At 40.9% G+C, this 15,711-nt stretch overlaps 3 protein-coding genes across 8 annotated transcripts in view; all 3 read right to left on the bottom strand.

Annotated features, from left to right (window-relative positions):
- LOC127358389 (nuclear transport factor 2) overlaps positions 1-15,711 on the bottom strand; it is a 232,593-nt gene that overhangs the window by 798 nt on the left and 216,084 nt on the right. For 2 of the 5 annotated variants that reach the window (XM_051391437.1, XM_051391436.1), the window contains exons 2-4: positions 1,308-1,428; positions 909-980; positions 607-705 (exon numbers count right to left, since the gene is read on the bottom strand). In XM_051391437.1, the coding sequence (XP_051247397.1) occupies positions 607-705; positions 909-980; positions 1,308-1,412 (276 nt within the window). In that variant the 5' untranslated portion in view covers positions 1,413-1,428. Of the gene's footprint in view, positions 1-606; positions 706-908; positions 981-1,307; positions 1,429-2,275; positions 2,323-2,496; positions 2,547-2,722; positions 2,820-15,711 lie in introns of those variants that run through there. The other 3 variants (XM_051391435.1, XM_051391433.1, XM_051391434.1) reach the window with 3 other exon arrangements.
- Positions 3,147-6,861, bottom strand: bloc1s4 (biogenesis of lysosomal organelles complex-1, subunit 4, cappuccino). Of its 2 annotated transcripts, XM_051391421.1 has the most exons (6): positions 6,406-6,861; positions 5,408-5,479; positions 5,205-5,306; positions 4,929-5,001; positions 4,374-4,508; positions 3,147-4,135 (listed from the first exon to the last, which is right to left on the bottom strand). In XM_051391421.1, coding segments are annotated over exons 1-6 (702 nt in total). In that variant the 5' UTR covers positions 6,724-6,861; the 3' UTR covers positions 3,147-4,133. The 2 variants fall into 2 exon arrangements, with proteins under 2 accessions (XP_051247381.1, XP_051247380.1); XM_051391420.1 differs by lacking the exon at positions 4,929-5,001 and having other exon boundaries at positions 6,406-6,837.
- The window catches only part of pard6gb (par-6 family cell polarity regulator gamma b), a 32,734-nt gene continuing 25,808 nt past the window's right edge, over positions 8,786-15,711 (bottom strand). Inside the window, exon 3 of the mRNA XM_051391403.1 lies at positions 8,786-10,401. Coding sequence (XP_051247363.1) covers positions 9,323-10,401 — 1,079 coding nt within the window. The 3' untranslated portion in view covers positions 8,786-9,322. The remainder of the gene's footprint in view (positions 10,402-15,711) is intronic.

Raw genomic sequence — 15,711 nt, 5'->3', positions numbered from 1 at the left:
CCACAGACCAGTCAGATCACTGGTAAAAGGACAGCAATCACAAGTAATAGAGCAATAAAAGGTTTTATGGGTCAGTATACTTATTTTGCTGTTCCAGGCCTTCCATGAGTCTATTCTGATTTTAAAACAGAGCTTCTAACAAATAGAGGGATAGTTTACCACAGTAAATACATACAATACAAATATAGCTACATTTTAATTGCAAAGTTTCTTTCAACAGACAAAATTCCTGACGGTGTCGATGCTTTACACTCTTGTGCCAAGTCGATTTTGTGACGATAATAGATAAAACCTACACCCTCTATTTCTCTTTTAAGAAAAACAGTCCAAATTAATTTGTTCCTACGAGTAAAAAATGCAACATTTTGGTCGGACAGACATAAACATGGAAGCTGGCTTTGGAAGCAGAAACAGCCTTACATTACTATTAAATGTTGTTGTTGTTCAACAGCAAAATCACTGTACTTAAGACATACTGTAATAATTATTCCCACACTTATTTATAGCCTTACTTTAACATGAGAGACCCGACCAAGTTGAATTTGCTTTGTAATCCAGGCCCCAGGTGCAGATAACAATGGTTATCAACAAAAATGTTAAAGTTACCTGTAACTGTCCGAACACCATGATGAGGATACAGCTGTCTATCGTGGGTTGGAAGTCTTGTTCTGTAATAATGTGCTTAATACGCTTGAAAGGCAAGCCCTGCAGATTGGAAACAATAGTGTTAGTGGAATGTACAAACACACACACACACACACACACACACACACACACACAGAAGACTATAAGCTGCAAGTGAACGTCTGTGATCCTTTTCTCTCTGTTACTACTAACCTTTTAGGGAAGCCTACTTTTTACTCTTGTAGATTGTAATTAATACAAACAGAGTGAGAAGAGATTCTTACTGCTAATTTTCCAGCGATAGCTTCTCTCCCAAGAAAAGGTGATCCTTCCCACGTCAAACAGGCTTCAGCAGACTAAGAAAAAAGAATAAGGAGCATCAAATGCATGCATGCAATAATTTCTTTTATCATGCTTCAGTAACTGTGATGGAATTTAGTTTGTCAGTGTGAGATATTTACTTTGTAAAATGTGAACATCTAGAACTAGCCACTGACAGATAAACATTTAAAGTCACCTGCTACTCAATTGTAAATCCTTTTTTTATTGTTTGTTGTTCAGCCAGCCACTTTTATACTTTACCAGCTTTTAACTGGTGCTCATTTCCCATCCTAGTCAGTGTTGATGTTCCATATATTTGTATTAAAACAGGCAGTTATTAAATGTACACTGAACAAACTTACATATAGGTTACCCAGTCCCATCCTATTGGTATTGTCAAACTGGTTGTAATATTCTTGGACAAAGCCCTCTCCGATCTTTTGCCATATTTCTTTCTCGCCAGCCATGTGTGAAGCTTTGAATCTGTAAAAGAGAAGATCCTCGTCATTAGCAGTCAGTCGAAGATGCAGTAGACCGCAGGCTGTTTGCTGAAATACAAATAAAACCAAAAATACTCTATTCAAGTCTAATCGGCTGCAAGTCAGCTTATAGCCTGTGCTCAGACTGCAGGCCAAAGTGAACAAAATCAGATTTGTTTTGCTTATATGTGACTCAAATCTTCAGATAGTGTGAACAGCAACAAATCTTTTCAATTCTGGTTCAGGCCACTTTCATATGTTGTCCACATCAGACACAGGTCTGTTTTATTGACCTCAGGGTGAACGGTCAGATCAAAATTCATGTGACTTTTCCTTCACTCTAGATTGACATTCATTATGCAGGTCAGGAGCATCACAGTGGAATCTGACTGGGACCACATTAAACATATAATATGAATAATCCAAAAAATAAATAATTAGACATGTGCAATAAATCAGGCTTGCAGTGCAGCTTCTGACTCTACATTTAGCCCTCTACTATTACAAATAGGTATGACAACAGTGTGTTGCTTTCTGGATTAAGACCAATACAACTCAATATGAATGCATAACTTTGGCATGTCTCAGTCTGTGGGACACTTTAGGTTGCGTTTTCACACAGACATTAGAAAAGTCGTAAATTAATGCAAAACTATGGAAGAAATGAGCCCCAAATATGCTTTGTGTATATATGGGAAACACTGGGTGAGTTGCTCGGGGATACAGCTGTAAATAAACAACTGGAAAAACCCACAGCCTCCTTTAAGTGATGTATTGTCTTATTTATGCTAATCCCGAGCTGCAACGATAAGAACAATAACACTGAGTTGACATAAACAAAACAAACTTACACTGCTGAATCTGTTATAAACCAGCCAACCATGCAATAAACCGTGAGTACGTCTCGAGGCGTAACGTCATTAAACGTCTGACCACAGTCACGTTCATTTTAAAGTTACCAGGGGCTTGATAGAGAATATAAACAAATTCAAGATGTTACAGCCGAGCTAGTCCGGAGATCGAGGAGGATAGCTACCTACAGCCGGTGTTAAATAGAAAACTAACCACAAACCCTGTCCACTGTTCAACACCGAGAGCCACCGCCATAAGTTATCCAATAACCTAACTCATGGCTAACGTTACCGTTAGCACACAGATTTTCCCGGAAACGCTTCATTCACGGTATCCCGATTACTCTCGTCTCAACAAAACCGTGTTACCACAGCTGGACAAGTTGCTACGGAGAAGCCTTTGAACTAAAAACCAGTACTTTACCGTGTCCGTAAGTTTTAGCTTACTTTTTTTTTTTTTCAATCAGCGGGGCAAAGCCAGCGTGGAGACAAATCCAGTCAAATCGAGGCTGATGGGGTTCCCGCTTCCTCCGAGTAATGACGACTTATGACGTCGCTCACAAACTGACCAATGAAAGACGGTGAATGGTGGAAGTTGTTGCCCTGAGTTCAGCCTGTCAGGAGCTCGTTCTGCCCGACTCTGTACGACGTCCAACTAACCATGCCTCTAACGAGATCAGTACCCCGGTTCAGGCGGCTCGAGTTTTAGTCCTGTCAATCCTGGTGAATGTAAAGGAGGCGGGATTTGTATGCCGAGCACTGCCTGACAAACGGAACTCAGAGGAATAAATCTCAAAACTTATTTATGGGTTAAGCATTATGGCCAAAAGTGAGCAAGGGGAAACAAATAATAATGGGACATGCAATAGACTTGTCTCAAATGAATCTTTAATGAAAATTTAAAAAACGTAAAGCAAAACCAACCTGTAAATAAAAACATGTTTATTTCTAACTATTTTGGCAAATAATTAAATAATGAATCATAGCGGTGTGCTGTGTAAAGCCTCGTTGGATGCGTAAGGTTCCTCCAGTTATTGTTCAATCACAGCTCCATCCATGGTCAAAATGCTGATTCATCAGATAGTCTGACTTGAGAAATGAACACAATTCATCTATAGTGTGCTTTTATTGAAAAGGTGCCCTCAAAGATGTAGCCCCATATCAGTGAGGCAATAAAATTAAGTAAATGTTTTGAAATGGAAGACATTAAATGCTTAACTGGATGAGATATTGATATCACAATATTGCTTGGAGAGAGTGATGAAACATAAGAAATACAGATGAATTCCTAACAGCGTGCAGGTCTTTACAAACACCAGTAACAGGAATGTAATTTATAAAAAAAGCTGGGTTAATTCTTCATGTAATACATTAAGATCTTTACAGCTCCTACTATTGTACCTTCTTTACAGTGTCCTATTGGCAACTGGGGTGACTTTGTCCTCCTGACCTGTCAAAAATCCAACATCTGACATTGTTTTCTTCACAAATAGTGAAAAGTACAAGACTGACAGAAATAAGACCCATTTAGGCACTTTTAAAATCATTTTGCTACAGTTCAGTGCTTGTTGCTTCCAGGAAAATGACACTCTTCACGCACTTGACTTCCAGGGACTTGTTCAGAAAGGCTACTATTGCTTTGTTGAGGCCACTGCACCAATAGATCCTCCTGCAATGGATGGCAGTAATAGTTGTCTTTACAGTTTCACCAAACAGGCCTCTGAGGTTAGAACCAAGTTATGTGTTAAATGTTCTAGTGTGTCACTGCTCTGGCTGTGATGTGAAATAATCATCTGTCCGGAACACGCTGGGGATCTCTTGATGCTGATGTGGTGCTGGTCTTCTGGGGCTGGCTGGTTTCTGTGAATGAACAGACACAAATGAATCCTAATTATCCAATAACACTTCAGTAGAATATTAACAACTACTGGGCTGGATTTTAAAGGTTTCTTTGAAAAATGGTCTCAACTCAGGAGGGACAAAACACAGTTTCACAGCATAATTTGCTCATTAATCTCATGATTGTTAATACGAGAAGACATACAAACTATAGGTACTGTGCATACAAATGTAAAACTACAAATTCAGAAGCTCTCACATTTAAGAAGCCTGGGACACTCATTGTGCGAAGGATCTTCTTGAAAGCACCCGGTAGTGTCCCTAGTTCTCCCTCTGCCTGCGTGACCTGCTCCTCCATCGCGTTGACGTTGGCTCCCACCATCTTTACAAAGGCCTGCAAGCACATAAGAATAATATTGCAACATTATATGAGACAAACATCATTCAAGACAATTCAACATCACACTAAAATAAACATAAAATATAAACTAATACATGAAACTAAAGGTTTCACATGCCTATGCAGGCAAAGAATCTACTGTATCTTTCACAATCTGTAAACTATTTTAACATTAATGGGATCTTCTTTAAATATGAGGTAGATGAGTGAACCTGAAATGATGTTTGGAAAAACTGAATTCAAAAATGTTCAGTGGAATTAAATAATAGAAAGTAATATAATAAATGATGAAATATTCCATTGCTGAATATTATTAAAGCAATAGCTTTCATAACTTACGATTATTAAGTATCATTAGTTACTCAGTGGGTGTTAAACATTATTAGGACATAAAAACAGGAACCTACTACACACCTGCATTTACTTCCATTTTTGGAAGTGGAGATATTAAGCTGGTTACGTTGTTCATAACATCTCTCAGTTTCTCCTTTTGTGAAGAGGATATTTCACTTGAATCATGAATAAAAACTGCAAGCAAATCCTGTTTACACTGTGTTACATAATTGGTATCATGTTACATTCATTGCAGAATTGTAAGTGTAGCTGGCAGTCTGCTGTGGCCACAAGTTGCCATTTACTGGATCAAGTCAGTAACCCCTTCAGCCTTGCAAAGTTAAAATGATCACTTACCTCTAACTTATCAATTCTTCTGTATATTTGTCTCATTTCATCAGACTTCTGCTGGATTTGAGGTAGGTTTTCATTCACGATCTGGGAAGTATCATTACGGATCTAGAGGAAAAACACAAAAGCACGTGAGATACAAATGTGCATGTAATTCAACAATAATTAGATGCAGTGCATTAATAATATGTATCTGTGTCTTAGCTTACCATATCCAGCATTCCAACAAACTCATCTACTCTTGTCAGCATTTCTTCCAAGTTCTTCTCCAAACACAGGATCTAGAGGAGAAATCATTAAAAGAAAAGGCTGTGAAAATGTTGTACACACACACACACACACACAAACTATGTAGAAACCAAAGATACATCAAATGCATAAAATAAACGGCACCATACACTTTCTGTGCGTTTAAATCAGTCCCACATATCAGTTACAGCTGGAATTCAAAAATATGCCTTTAAATTGTGTCAGTGAGGACCACAGGGCCAAAACACAGGGGCCTTTTGTCTTCCTACAGAGCCAGCAAGCAAGCTCAGCTTCTTTCTAAACTGACTGGTATCACGCATATCCAGTTAATGTCAACTCAGGAGTGACAGCAATCTGGTCAGTCAGACATAACATGAGTAAAGCTTGAGATCTTTGAGTTCCTTACAAATATGTAAATAAAAATGTCATTAGATTGGTTGCAGGATGATTTATGACTTATTTAGGACTTGAAAATACAGCATTAGGGGTTTGGATTTGACTTGGGACTTTTCAGTTTTGACTGGGGACTTTATAACCAAGACTTTACACTTACATGTAACTTACAGAACAACGCCTTTGTCCAATCTCTCTGCCATAAAACATCTCCACATCTCAATAAATCAGCATAGGTGCTGTCATGATGAACCTGAGCCAGTGACGACACTCCGCTCTTCAGTGTCACTTCATATATGTCGCTTAGCAACCACTTGTCTTGTCCGTTGGTGAAGAACTGCACAGCTCGTTAGTCGTCGCGATTTATTATTAGCCACGTAACGTTAGTTAGTTACCTAACGTTACCTTACTTAGTTCTCCTGGAGTTCTTACAAGTGTGTGCCAGGCTACAGCCCACAGCTACTTCATAAAACAAAGAGCTAACCGTTAACTTAGCTAGTTAGTACGTACAGTGCTTTACATGGCTCGGTGGTGGCTCTCTCGTGTAAAAGCCATCGGCACAAACCTCTTCTCCAGCGGTCGCCCTGATGTAGGAGGAGTAGCTGAGGGCGGTGTGTCTCAGGACGTCGTCGTCCAGCTCGGGGTAGTGCTGGTCGGCTGTCCCGGGCTCCGCCGCTTCGTTGAGGCTCGGGCTTCGAGAGATAACGTTAGCCGCTGCGCCAAAGCTGGGGCTCTGCGACACGGTGCCGCTGCTGAGGATCTCGCTCACCATGGACAAACTGCTCGCACTTTGGGAAACAATGCCGCTGTCTCTGCTTATCTCAGCGCTGGACTCCTCCAGGGGGGACAGAAGACCCACCCTGTCCACTCGATGATGGTCCATGTCGCCTGTCTTTCTGTCTGATTACTGCCGTGTTTTGCCCCTGTCAACTGACTGGATCACGTGTGTTGTGCAGCCGATGGTAACTCACGAGGGTCAAAACAGCGTGGCGCACTATGAAGCGTTGGGAACTTTTACTTTTTAGCCCACCTTACGATAATGTGACTATAGTATTAATGGTATAATTAAAGTAAATGAATAAAATATATATTTTCTAACACAAACACAATAATTTTGGAATTGTATCATCAAAAACTGTCTTGAAACAAAGCCTTGTAGTGAATAGATAGACAGGATAGTCGTTCATAAAAGGGTGTCAAAAGTCATCAGCAAAACAAATTACTTTTGAAACAGGAAAACCACAAAACTATGGTGATGAGTCTGATTGGAAAATGTAATTTCATGTCATGATTAAAAAATATAGACTTACTCTTTCAAACCAAAAACACTCTTCGTGAGAAATCATGCAAATGTCAGTATTTTATGACACTGATGTTCATTGCCTGTGTTGTACAGTTCATGACAAACCATGTCATTGCAATCTCGGCCAGCAGATGGCAGCCAGAATTACTGCATGGCAATGGATGGACCCTTGTAGTTTGCCCAGTGCTGATACAGAGCAGAGGCATAAGCTATAGAATTGTTTATCATACCTTTCATACAAAATATCTAATGGAATGAATCAGCTGTCAAATCAGTTTATTTGGAGAAGATGCAGGAGTGAATTCCCCTCAATACAAAATCTACATTTAGTCACAGGTAAAAGATTTACTTATATTGTATTGGTATGGAGTATTTTTTGCATCACATCACAAAGAAATTCCCTTCTTTTATGTTGTTTTACTGTAATCTTTAACGTCAGTTTTAAACAGTCTACACTTGAATCTCAAAAACTGCTAGCTGAGCATCTGTGTCACATATGAGGAACATAAGGTAGTTCTTTCACACATCAGTGCTAAAACTATTTCAAACTACAAGGACCTACTGCAAATGCATGTTTTTTTTCCAGCAGTGATAACACAAGACTGATTGTGTGACATCCAGGATTTTAGGTCTGCCAATACACTCAAATCTGCGGATTACTGGCACAAACTGCAGCCAAAGCAGACCAGTTGGGTGTAAATGATCTATTAGCTGTTTGAGCAGTGTGGCATCTTGAGTAAACACAGCAGACCAACATTCATTAGCAGAGAGGTGAAAGAAGTTTGCTTCTGCTATAGGGCCTCCTGACCCAGGACACAGCTGCATTCCTGCTACATGTCCATGTTAAATATACTGACTGTAGCCAACAGCCAGAGGGTGATAAAGACTGTTTGTACCTGATAAAAGAAAATTCAACCTTCAGTCTTCACTGTGATGTCTAGAGCTAATTATTTTGTGATGAAACTTGACCTACATACCCTACATACCTACCATTTAACATGATTGGAGTGAGGTTAAAGTGGCAATAAAAAAATGCTCTTAATTGTTTATTATTAATAATCATACTATCAGTGATCAGTGTGGTTTTACCTAGTTTGTGTAGGTAGAGGATGAAAACATCTTCACAGTTTTACTGTAGCTGCAGAATGGTAACAACACTACCAGTAATGTCACGCCCCTTACGTCATGTTTTGTGGTTATGCATTCCTCGTCTACAGATGCTGTTGGTGAAGAAATTACGACGTCAGCTTCTGCTGTGATTATTTGCTGTGTTTACTGTTTATGCACCCACAACAAAGAGATGAAATTGAGGATCTAAAATGAGGTTAAACTCAGACAAACTTTCATCTGTCAGTGAAACACTTCGGTTAATTTTCAACGTTTTGACACAATGGTCTGTTGTTTTTTTTTTACCACTGATGGGCAAATTAACATTTTTGAAGGATAGGAAGTTGTATTTTCAAATGAACTTATGCTCCACGTCCTCACAGGTGCAATAGTAGTAGCAATTCAAATTATAACATCTCCAACGCAGATAAAATTATACAAATGAGCAATGAGCGACTTGAATTCCACAATCCAAATCTTTAGGAACCATAAATGTAACTACTGAACCAAACATCATGTCCCTAAGTTTGCAAAATTGTGAGACTTAGAATAATTTATTGGAACAGATACAAGGATTTGATCACAATCATCAATGCATAAAAAGACTATTAAAAAAAATCCATACTCTACACAGCATTTATCAGAATATAAGAAATATAGATTTACTCTTTAAAAACATCCATAAGCAACCCCAAATTGGTCCCAGTAATAAGAATGAAAAGGATCTTAATAAAAGTGGTCACTAACAGAAGATATTAGGCTGTAGGCACATTCAGAACTCTAGAATACAGTGGACTCACCTAAAAACAGTTTGTTCTGATGCTTATTACATACATACATACAAACAAATCTTTTGATGTAAGACAAAGACAACTTAAAAAATACAGGAAATATATACAATACATTTTCATTGTTTCCTGGCTTGTAACTTCCTATTAACAATTATCTTGTAAAAACAAATAGAAGTTACAAAATTAGTGTCTGACCAAGCACGCTCATGCTCATATTTATCCAGTTTTAGTCTCTGAGCAGTTGGGATGTTTCTGTCTGTTCGTGTGTGTGTTTGTGAGTATTATAGGGTAATGACGGTCCCATCCTCCTCCACCCCTCCTCTGGGCAGTGCAAGACTGTGCCGTGGGTCCGTTTTCATGGAGCTGAGGATTTTGTGCAGGCTGCCGTTGCTGTGGCGGAGGGCTGGGTTGCTGCTGTGATGCGGAGGCTGTACATGGTGCTGACGGTGCTGGGACTGTTGGTGCGGGTTGTGCTGAAGATTCAGGTCTCTGTGGAGCTGGTAGCTGAGGCTGCTGTGTTGGTTGTGGTGGTGATGGGACCCTCCATTGAGGCTCGGCTGGGAGTGGAAGGAGGCAGTGGAGACCACCGATGAAGGACGTGTGGGAGGGCTCGGAGGTGCAGCTGGGCCTGAAGCGGTTGTTGGCGTCTGCTGGTGTATGCGAGACGCACTGGACGCCAGGGAAGCATTGGACCTCTGAGACGGCCGCTTAAGGCTGCTCTCAATGACAATATCTGTCTCTTCGTCACTCTCCAGGTCGTCTTGGTACCCATGTGCTCCAGAGGAAATCACCCCCACTGAGGCTACCGACAAACTCGGGTAACCAGTCGACCCGCTGCTGTCAGACGACTGGCCTGAGCTCCCCGAGATCCTGCTGCTGCGGACCACATTATTGCGCTGGTTCACTGGCTTGACTGTCACAATCAGGTTATGGCTGTTGGCGATCATCATATCCGTTACCTGATCTAAGGACTTTCCAGTCACTTCGATGCCGTTCACTTCCAGCACCTCATCGTTGACCGCTAGCAGCCCGGTGCTCTCCGCCAACCCTCCAGGCACCAGCCGAGATATGAAGATGCCAGGCACTTTCTCAAGCCCGTGTGGCGTCACACGCACACTGGTTCCATCTCGGATGTAAAAGCCCAGGGGTTTGTCCGAACCGTGCCGATACAGTCGCACACGGCGGTGAGATTCAGGTAGGATGTCCACATCGATGATAGAGGAGACTGGCCGGAAGTCCTGGGGCATGCCGATGCGGATGTGTGGCCGCTTGCGATTGATGTCATTATTGCGCAGCGCGACCACCGCCTTCTTCTTACGAGTTATTGTGTTGGTGCCAAAGTTAGCATAGTCGACCTCTTCTGCAAAAAAAAGAAATAAAGGGAGACATAAACAAAAAGTGTTAGGGATTAGATGTTTACTGTTTAATCATTGTTAATGTGCAGGCAACATTCTTCTTTCAAACATGTGTACCCCAAATTTGAAAAAAAGGGGGAAAAAGGAAAAACTAAAATACCTTAAGGCACAAAAAGATTAGGAAAGGAGGATTTGAAAAGTTAAAACAAACTGACAACAGAAACATTTTCCATCTTGAAACTACAGAACCTGTACATGAACGCTCCAGCCTTTGCCTACATCTTTAAATCAAACCACCTGCCTTACAAACTCAAAAACCTTTGTTAAAACTACGCACAGATGTGCTTGAAAGTACTTTTCCTGTTAAGGACCTGCTAATCATTTATACAGATTTTACTCAGTATGTGACATAACACAGTTCTTATAACTGAGGCCATAAACAAGGCCTGAGTCCTTGCTGGTTTCCTCTACAATGCTTTTTTTTTTAACGACGTGTCCCACCTATATATTAAAAATGATATGTAAGCATGTCAACTGCATTCACATACTGCTAATACTGAGACTCTGTGTGTGAATGTTCACATAAAATGCTGAGTGTGCAGGGCATTCCTGCCTGTGCTGACAGAGGTGAACCACCCTTTTGCTACCAGGCAGCCGCTGTAGGGATTCCCAGTGTGCCTTTTCATGCACAGGCACATACATGTACTATCCCCAGTACGAACATGGTACTGTTAAAAAAAATACTACTCAACTAGTATGAGCCTGCAAAGAATACAATACAATGTGGAAAGAATGAGCTGTGAAGGAAGATCAGTGTGGTAATCTCAGCGGAAGCATGAGGTTTTCCAACCAGAGATTTAAAGCAATCAATAAAACAATGAAAACCTTCATGGGAGGACTAGATCACCTTCGCAACGAGAGAGTGGCTTCTTTAGAACAACATAGTGGCTGCCAAACAAACTACATACCCCAGCTTAGATGGAATAAAATAAAGGACGGAGAATTGAGGAAACTATGGGGTATAACACTAAAATGCCTCTGGTAAATTAGTTCATGGAGTTCTGACAGAGTGTGAGACTGGGAGAAATGACACAGTGCGCTGCATGATGAAAACAATAATAACTTGATAGCTCTCTAATCTTCCCCTCTCAGGAAGACAGGAAATCTGGACCCAGTTAAGCCTGATGTGACAGGAAGTGAAGATCCCCAGGCGGGGAGCATCAGCTCCTGCACTTCCATGGCAACCGCAATGAGTCATCTTTGCCCTACTGTTTGGGACACCTGCTTGTGTGAAATGACTGCGGGTGCGCACACTGGCATTTTTGGCCCCATCTTTAAAGTAGACTGTGGAAGGAGAGTGGACTGAAACAAACATGGACTCTCCCAGCAGAGCCAGCTGGCCAGTCATCCCTCCAGCCACAAAGGAGTGTTGATGACTGCCATACGACTCCCTATGCAATGCTGACTCATCATTCTTAACATACGTTTTCTTCTTCCACAACTGCGTCCTCCTGCGTCTCCTGAGCAGAATGTTGACTAGGCAGATTGTTGTCAGAATTGAAGGTTTGGGAGGGAAATAGTGTAAAAATGTGCAAGCTCTCAGTGTCAGGAGAAAAGACGCAGCTTTTGTAACCAACCACAGCCCACATGGGGAATTGGCGATGACTAAATTGGAGAAAAATAAAAATGATAAATGAGTGAGTGAAATAGTAGATTGACGTCTCTTGGCACAGCATGAAATAATGTTGTCAAGTGCTTACAGACTCAAGCCAAACTGCTGTGCCAAAAGTGCATTATACCAGATAAAGAAATGGTCTGGAAAATGCCTCTTATCAACTTGTGCTGCTTCAAAATTAGTTTCTTTTTTTAGATGCCATTTTTTTAGGAAAAGCTTCTGAATATTATCAAACTTTAAGTGCATGGTATTCTTAGTTTTCTGTGCATGCTGTGGCAGAAGCTGATCTGATTGAATCCAGACAAGGCATTTGCTACAGGGCTGGAATTTCTGCCACAAGTGCAAGTCTCCCTGATGGGAACCATGTTGGTGGGGAATCGCTGCAGAGTCTCATTACAGGTCTATGGTGTAACACCCTCCTCTTTCCACACCCTCACCTCAGTCTGAAACCAACGCCACACCACATCACCAGTGTATTTAACAGGACATGCAATCTTTCAGTCAGAAATTCAATGTGTACAACTATAATTATGCCTTGTATTTGTAATGTCTCACAGCTGTCCTGCAAAATCCCATAAGAAGCCCGTGTTGGTGTAATTTGTTTAAAGAAACCCACAAATGCAAAGAGATGGTGTGTTTGATATGTCCCACGGCAATAGCTGAAGAGGAAAAATTGAAGTTAAGCTGAGCTGAGCTGAGGGGTTAAATCTTGGTTTGGGGAACATGCTGATTACACTGATCACAATTCACTATGAGTGCTACATTTTAAAGAGTCTGTGTTTAACTTCTGTCTCACTGATATCCTTTATTGTTAAGCAATGTCACAAAAGAGGAACAGACATTGTACTGTAACTAAAAAGTCAATTAAAGTCTCTTAATCTTAAAGTAACCTATGTAGATGATTACCAAACATCCAGTAGTGTCACAGTGTGGAAGAATATGAATGTGATCCAAGTAAGTAAAGAAAGCGGCATTAAACAATGACAAAAACAGCTGCAGGGGACGCAGGTACACTGAGTTCACATTCAACAAACTCAAAGTCATTTATGTTTCAGGTAAACAGAAATACGACACATGTAACCCGTAAGTGCACTAGAACAATAGTCTAATTGTTTTCATTCGGTATTGCCACATATTCTGGTTCCAGCCTAGTTGCTTTGCTTTGTCTTTAATGGTAGTAAATTGGATTTCTTTCCAGGCAGCTGGACAAAACAAGTGATGGGAAATCATGATTGATAGATTAATTTATGATGAACATAATTGTTAGTTGCAGCCCTTACTATGCCTTCGATCACAAGCACGGCTGAAGCAAATTCCCCTGGTAAGTAAAACCACTGGAGCATCATGGGATTACAGTATTTGGGGATGCCAAACAAATTAAGTTGTCGAGTCATAGAACCAGACTGCGGCAGCAAAACCCTGTGTCTCTGCCTGTCTGCAGGCCTGGGGTATTATATTCAGGACCCGTGTATTCATCAAGGGTTTTTCCATTGCAAAGTTAAACATTATGTTCTCTGCTACTGTGAGAAATAAAAAAACCTTGCTGAACACACTCCACTGTAGAAATTGTGTGTATGTTTCATGGTAAACTCGCATGTGCTTCGACTACTGTACTGTAGTGTTTTAACTAAATGTGATTGCAGTCTAGGATAATGCAAGAAAATCACTCGGCTCTTTAAATCACAGATCAAAAAAGGACTTCTCTAAACAAGTCTAACCTCGTAAAAGGTCACTAATTGAAGTCAAGTAATTATGAACTATCAGGTGTCACAGCTTTCTAGTCCTAACTCAATCCTGCCAAGTGTGGGAGAAACACACACACACACACACACACACACACACACACACACACACACACACAGACACACACAGACACACACACACACACGACACAGACACAGACACAGACACAGACACAGACACACACACAGCGGAGAGCTGAACTACGTGAGCCCATTCCAGCCGATCACACAAAGGTTATCGTAACAACTCCTGACAAACCTAATCCCTGCTACACTGAAGCATGATGGGTAAGCCAATGTGAACCTGTTAATCAAAGACTGTCGGGTCACTGCCAGGCATCTGCAGGACTAAACAGCACCTCAGATCAAAGCCTACTAAACAAGCTTGGTGCTCCAATTAGCTGTTACTCAATATTTCCACAATGGTATTATTTATTCTCAAATGCAATTTACTGATCGGAGCGTATAACGGAATATACAATGACAATTAACAATCTAAGAGCACACAGAGCATGCATCCACATACCAGCTGTTTGCATTTATCCCAAACTTTTCTAAACTTAAGGTCAGGGAATTCCACTAGAAATACAGCTAATAGCGAGTCTAAATGCTGACAGGGGTGGAAAAAGCATTCATTCACTTAAAGAACATTAAACATCTGTGGTAAAGAGTATCAGTGAGGGAAATACGAGTGCTCTTATACAGCTTGGTGGATAAAGAAAGAAGGTCAGAAATTGACACTGGAAAGTTATTTTCTAGTTTTCCAGCATTTTAAACCTAAATTTCTGTCTTACAATAGTGGCATAAAGGAATCATGAAATGGTGTTTTATTTAGGTACACTGAAGCTAAAACTCCATGATGCCAGACAACCCCACCTCACTTGGCTCCAACCCACACAAGGTCAGGGGAGAGAGGTCAGAGGTGGAAATAAGGCTTCTGGGTGACTTCTACATTCTGCTCTCTGCTGATGTGTGAGGCTGTGTGCATGAGTCTGCATGATTGTGTGTGCATGACCCTCGAGGAATGCGGTGGTAAATGTAGTTGGAGATATCTCTGAACAGGTTGAAGACTTGCATTGCTTCTCAAGACAGGCGCTGGCTGCTTTGAACCGAAGCAACTGGCTATTTCAAGCTTGCCATGATACCGTTTAAGTAATGTGATCCATCACTGGCATATTGCTAATCTTTTTCACAGCCACAGCTAACTTAATGAAATTGAGAACTGTCTGACAATCATAATTTAATCCTGAAATATATGTGTTTTGTTGTACTGAGGAGGGAAAAAAACAGACCAATTAGAAGTCGGCAAGCTAGTTTATATCAGGCTCTCAGTTGCTATTGAATGCCTCACGCTGTTCTTGTGCTTACAAAGCAAAGGAAAAAGAGGGAAAATAGTCTTTGTTCCATTAAAGCCCACCTCTAGTTAACCAAAGCTGTGAAGAGAAGGCCCTTTAAAGTCCTACTGCTTTTCCACCATCTCCCATAAAAGACTGGAATCTAAAGAGTTTTATGATCAACCATTAGGGCCTCTGCACACTTGCTCCTGGCAGGTCTTCTAACATTCACCACCGACTCGACACAACTGTAAACAGAAACTGAAGAGACGATGGAAACGAACCAAAACCAAAACACACTTCTACTTTGACAAAGCGTTTCCAATCCTTCTGATGCCTGGGTAATTTTACGTGGGACACAACGTGACACATACACATATGGTATGAGGAAATTAATCAGCAGGGAATTTGTATGATACGTATATGCATGCCACTCTCTTAGCATTGACGTGAAAAGGTGGATCTTTACAGACAAACATTAGCTCCTGGCATTACATAAGTGAATGTGCAACAGCCACAACATCACTGGTATGCTTTAGGTTTCCCTCAGCAGCACTACAATCA

The sequence above is a fragment of the Dicentrarchus labrax genome, unplaced genomic scaffold, assembly GCF_905237075.1.
Source record: "Dicentrarchus labrax unplaced genomic scaffold, dlabrax2021, whole genome shotgun sequence".
NCBI lineage: Eukaryota > Metazoa > Chordata > Actinopteri > Moronidae > Dicentrarchus > Dicentrarchus labrax.
Note: the sequence above shows the minus strand (reverse complement) of the source record. Positions and strands in the feature narration are given on the sequence as shown.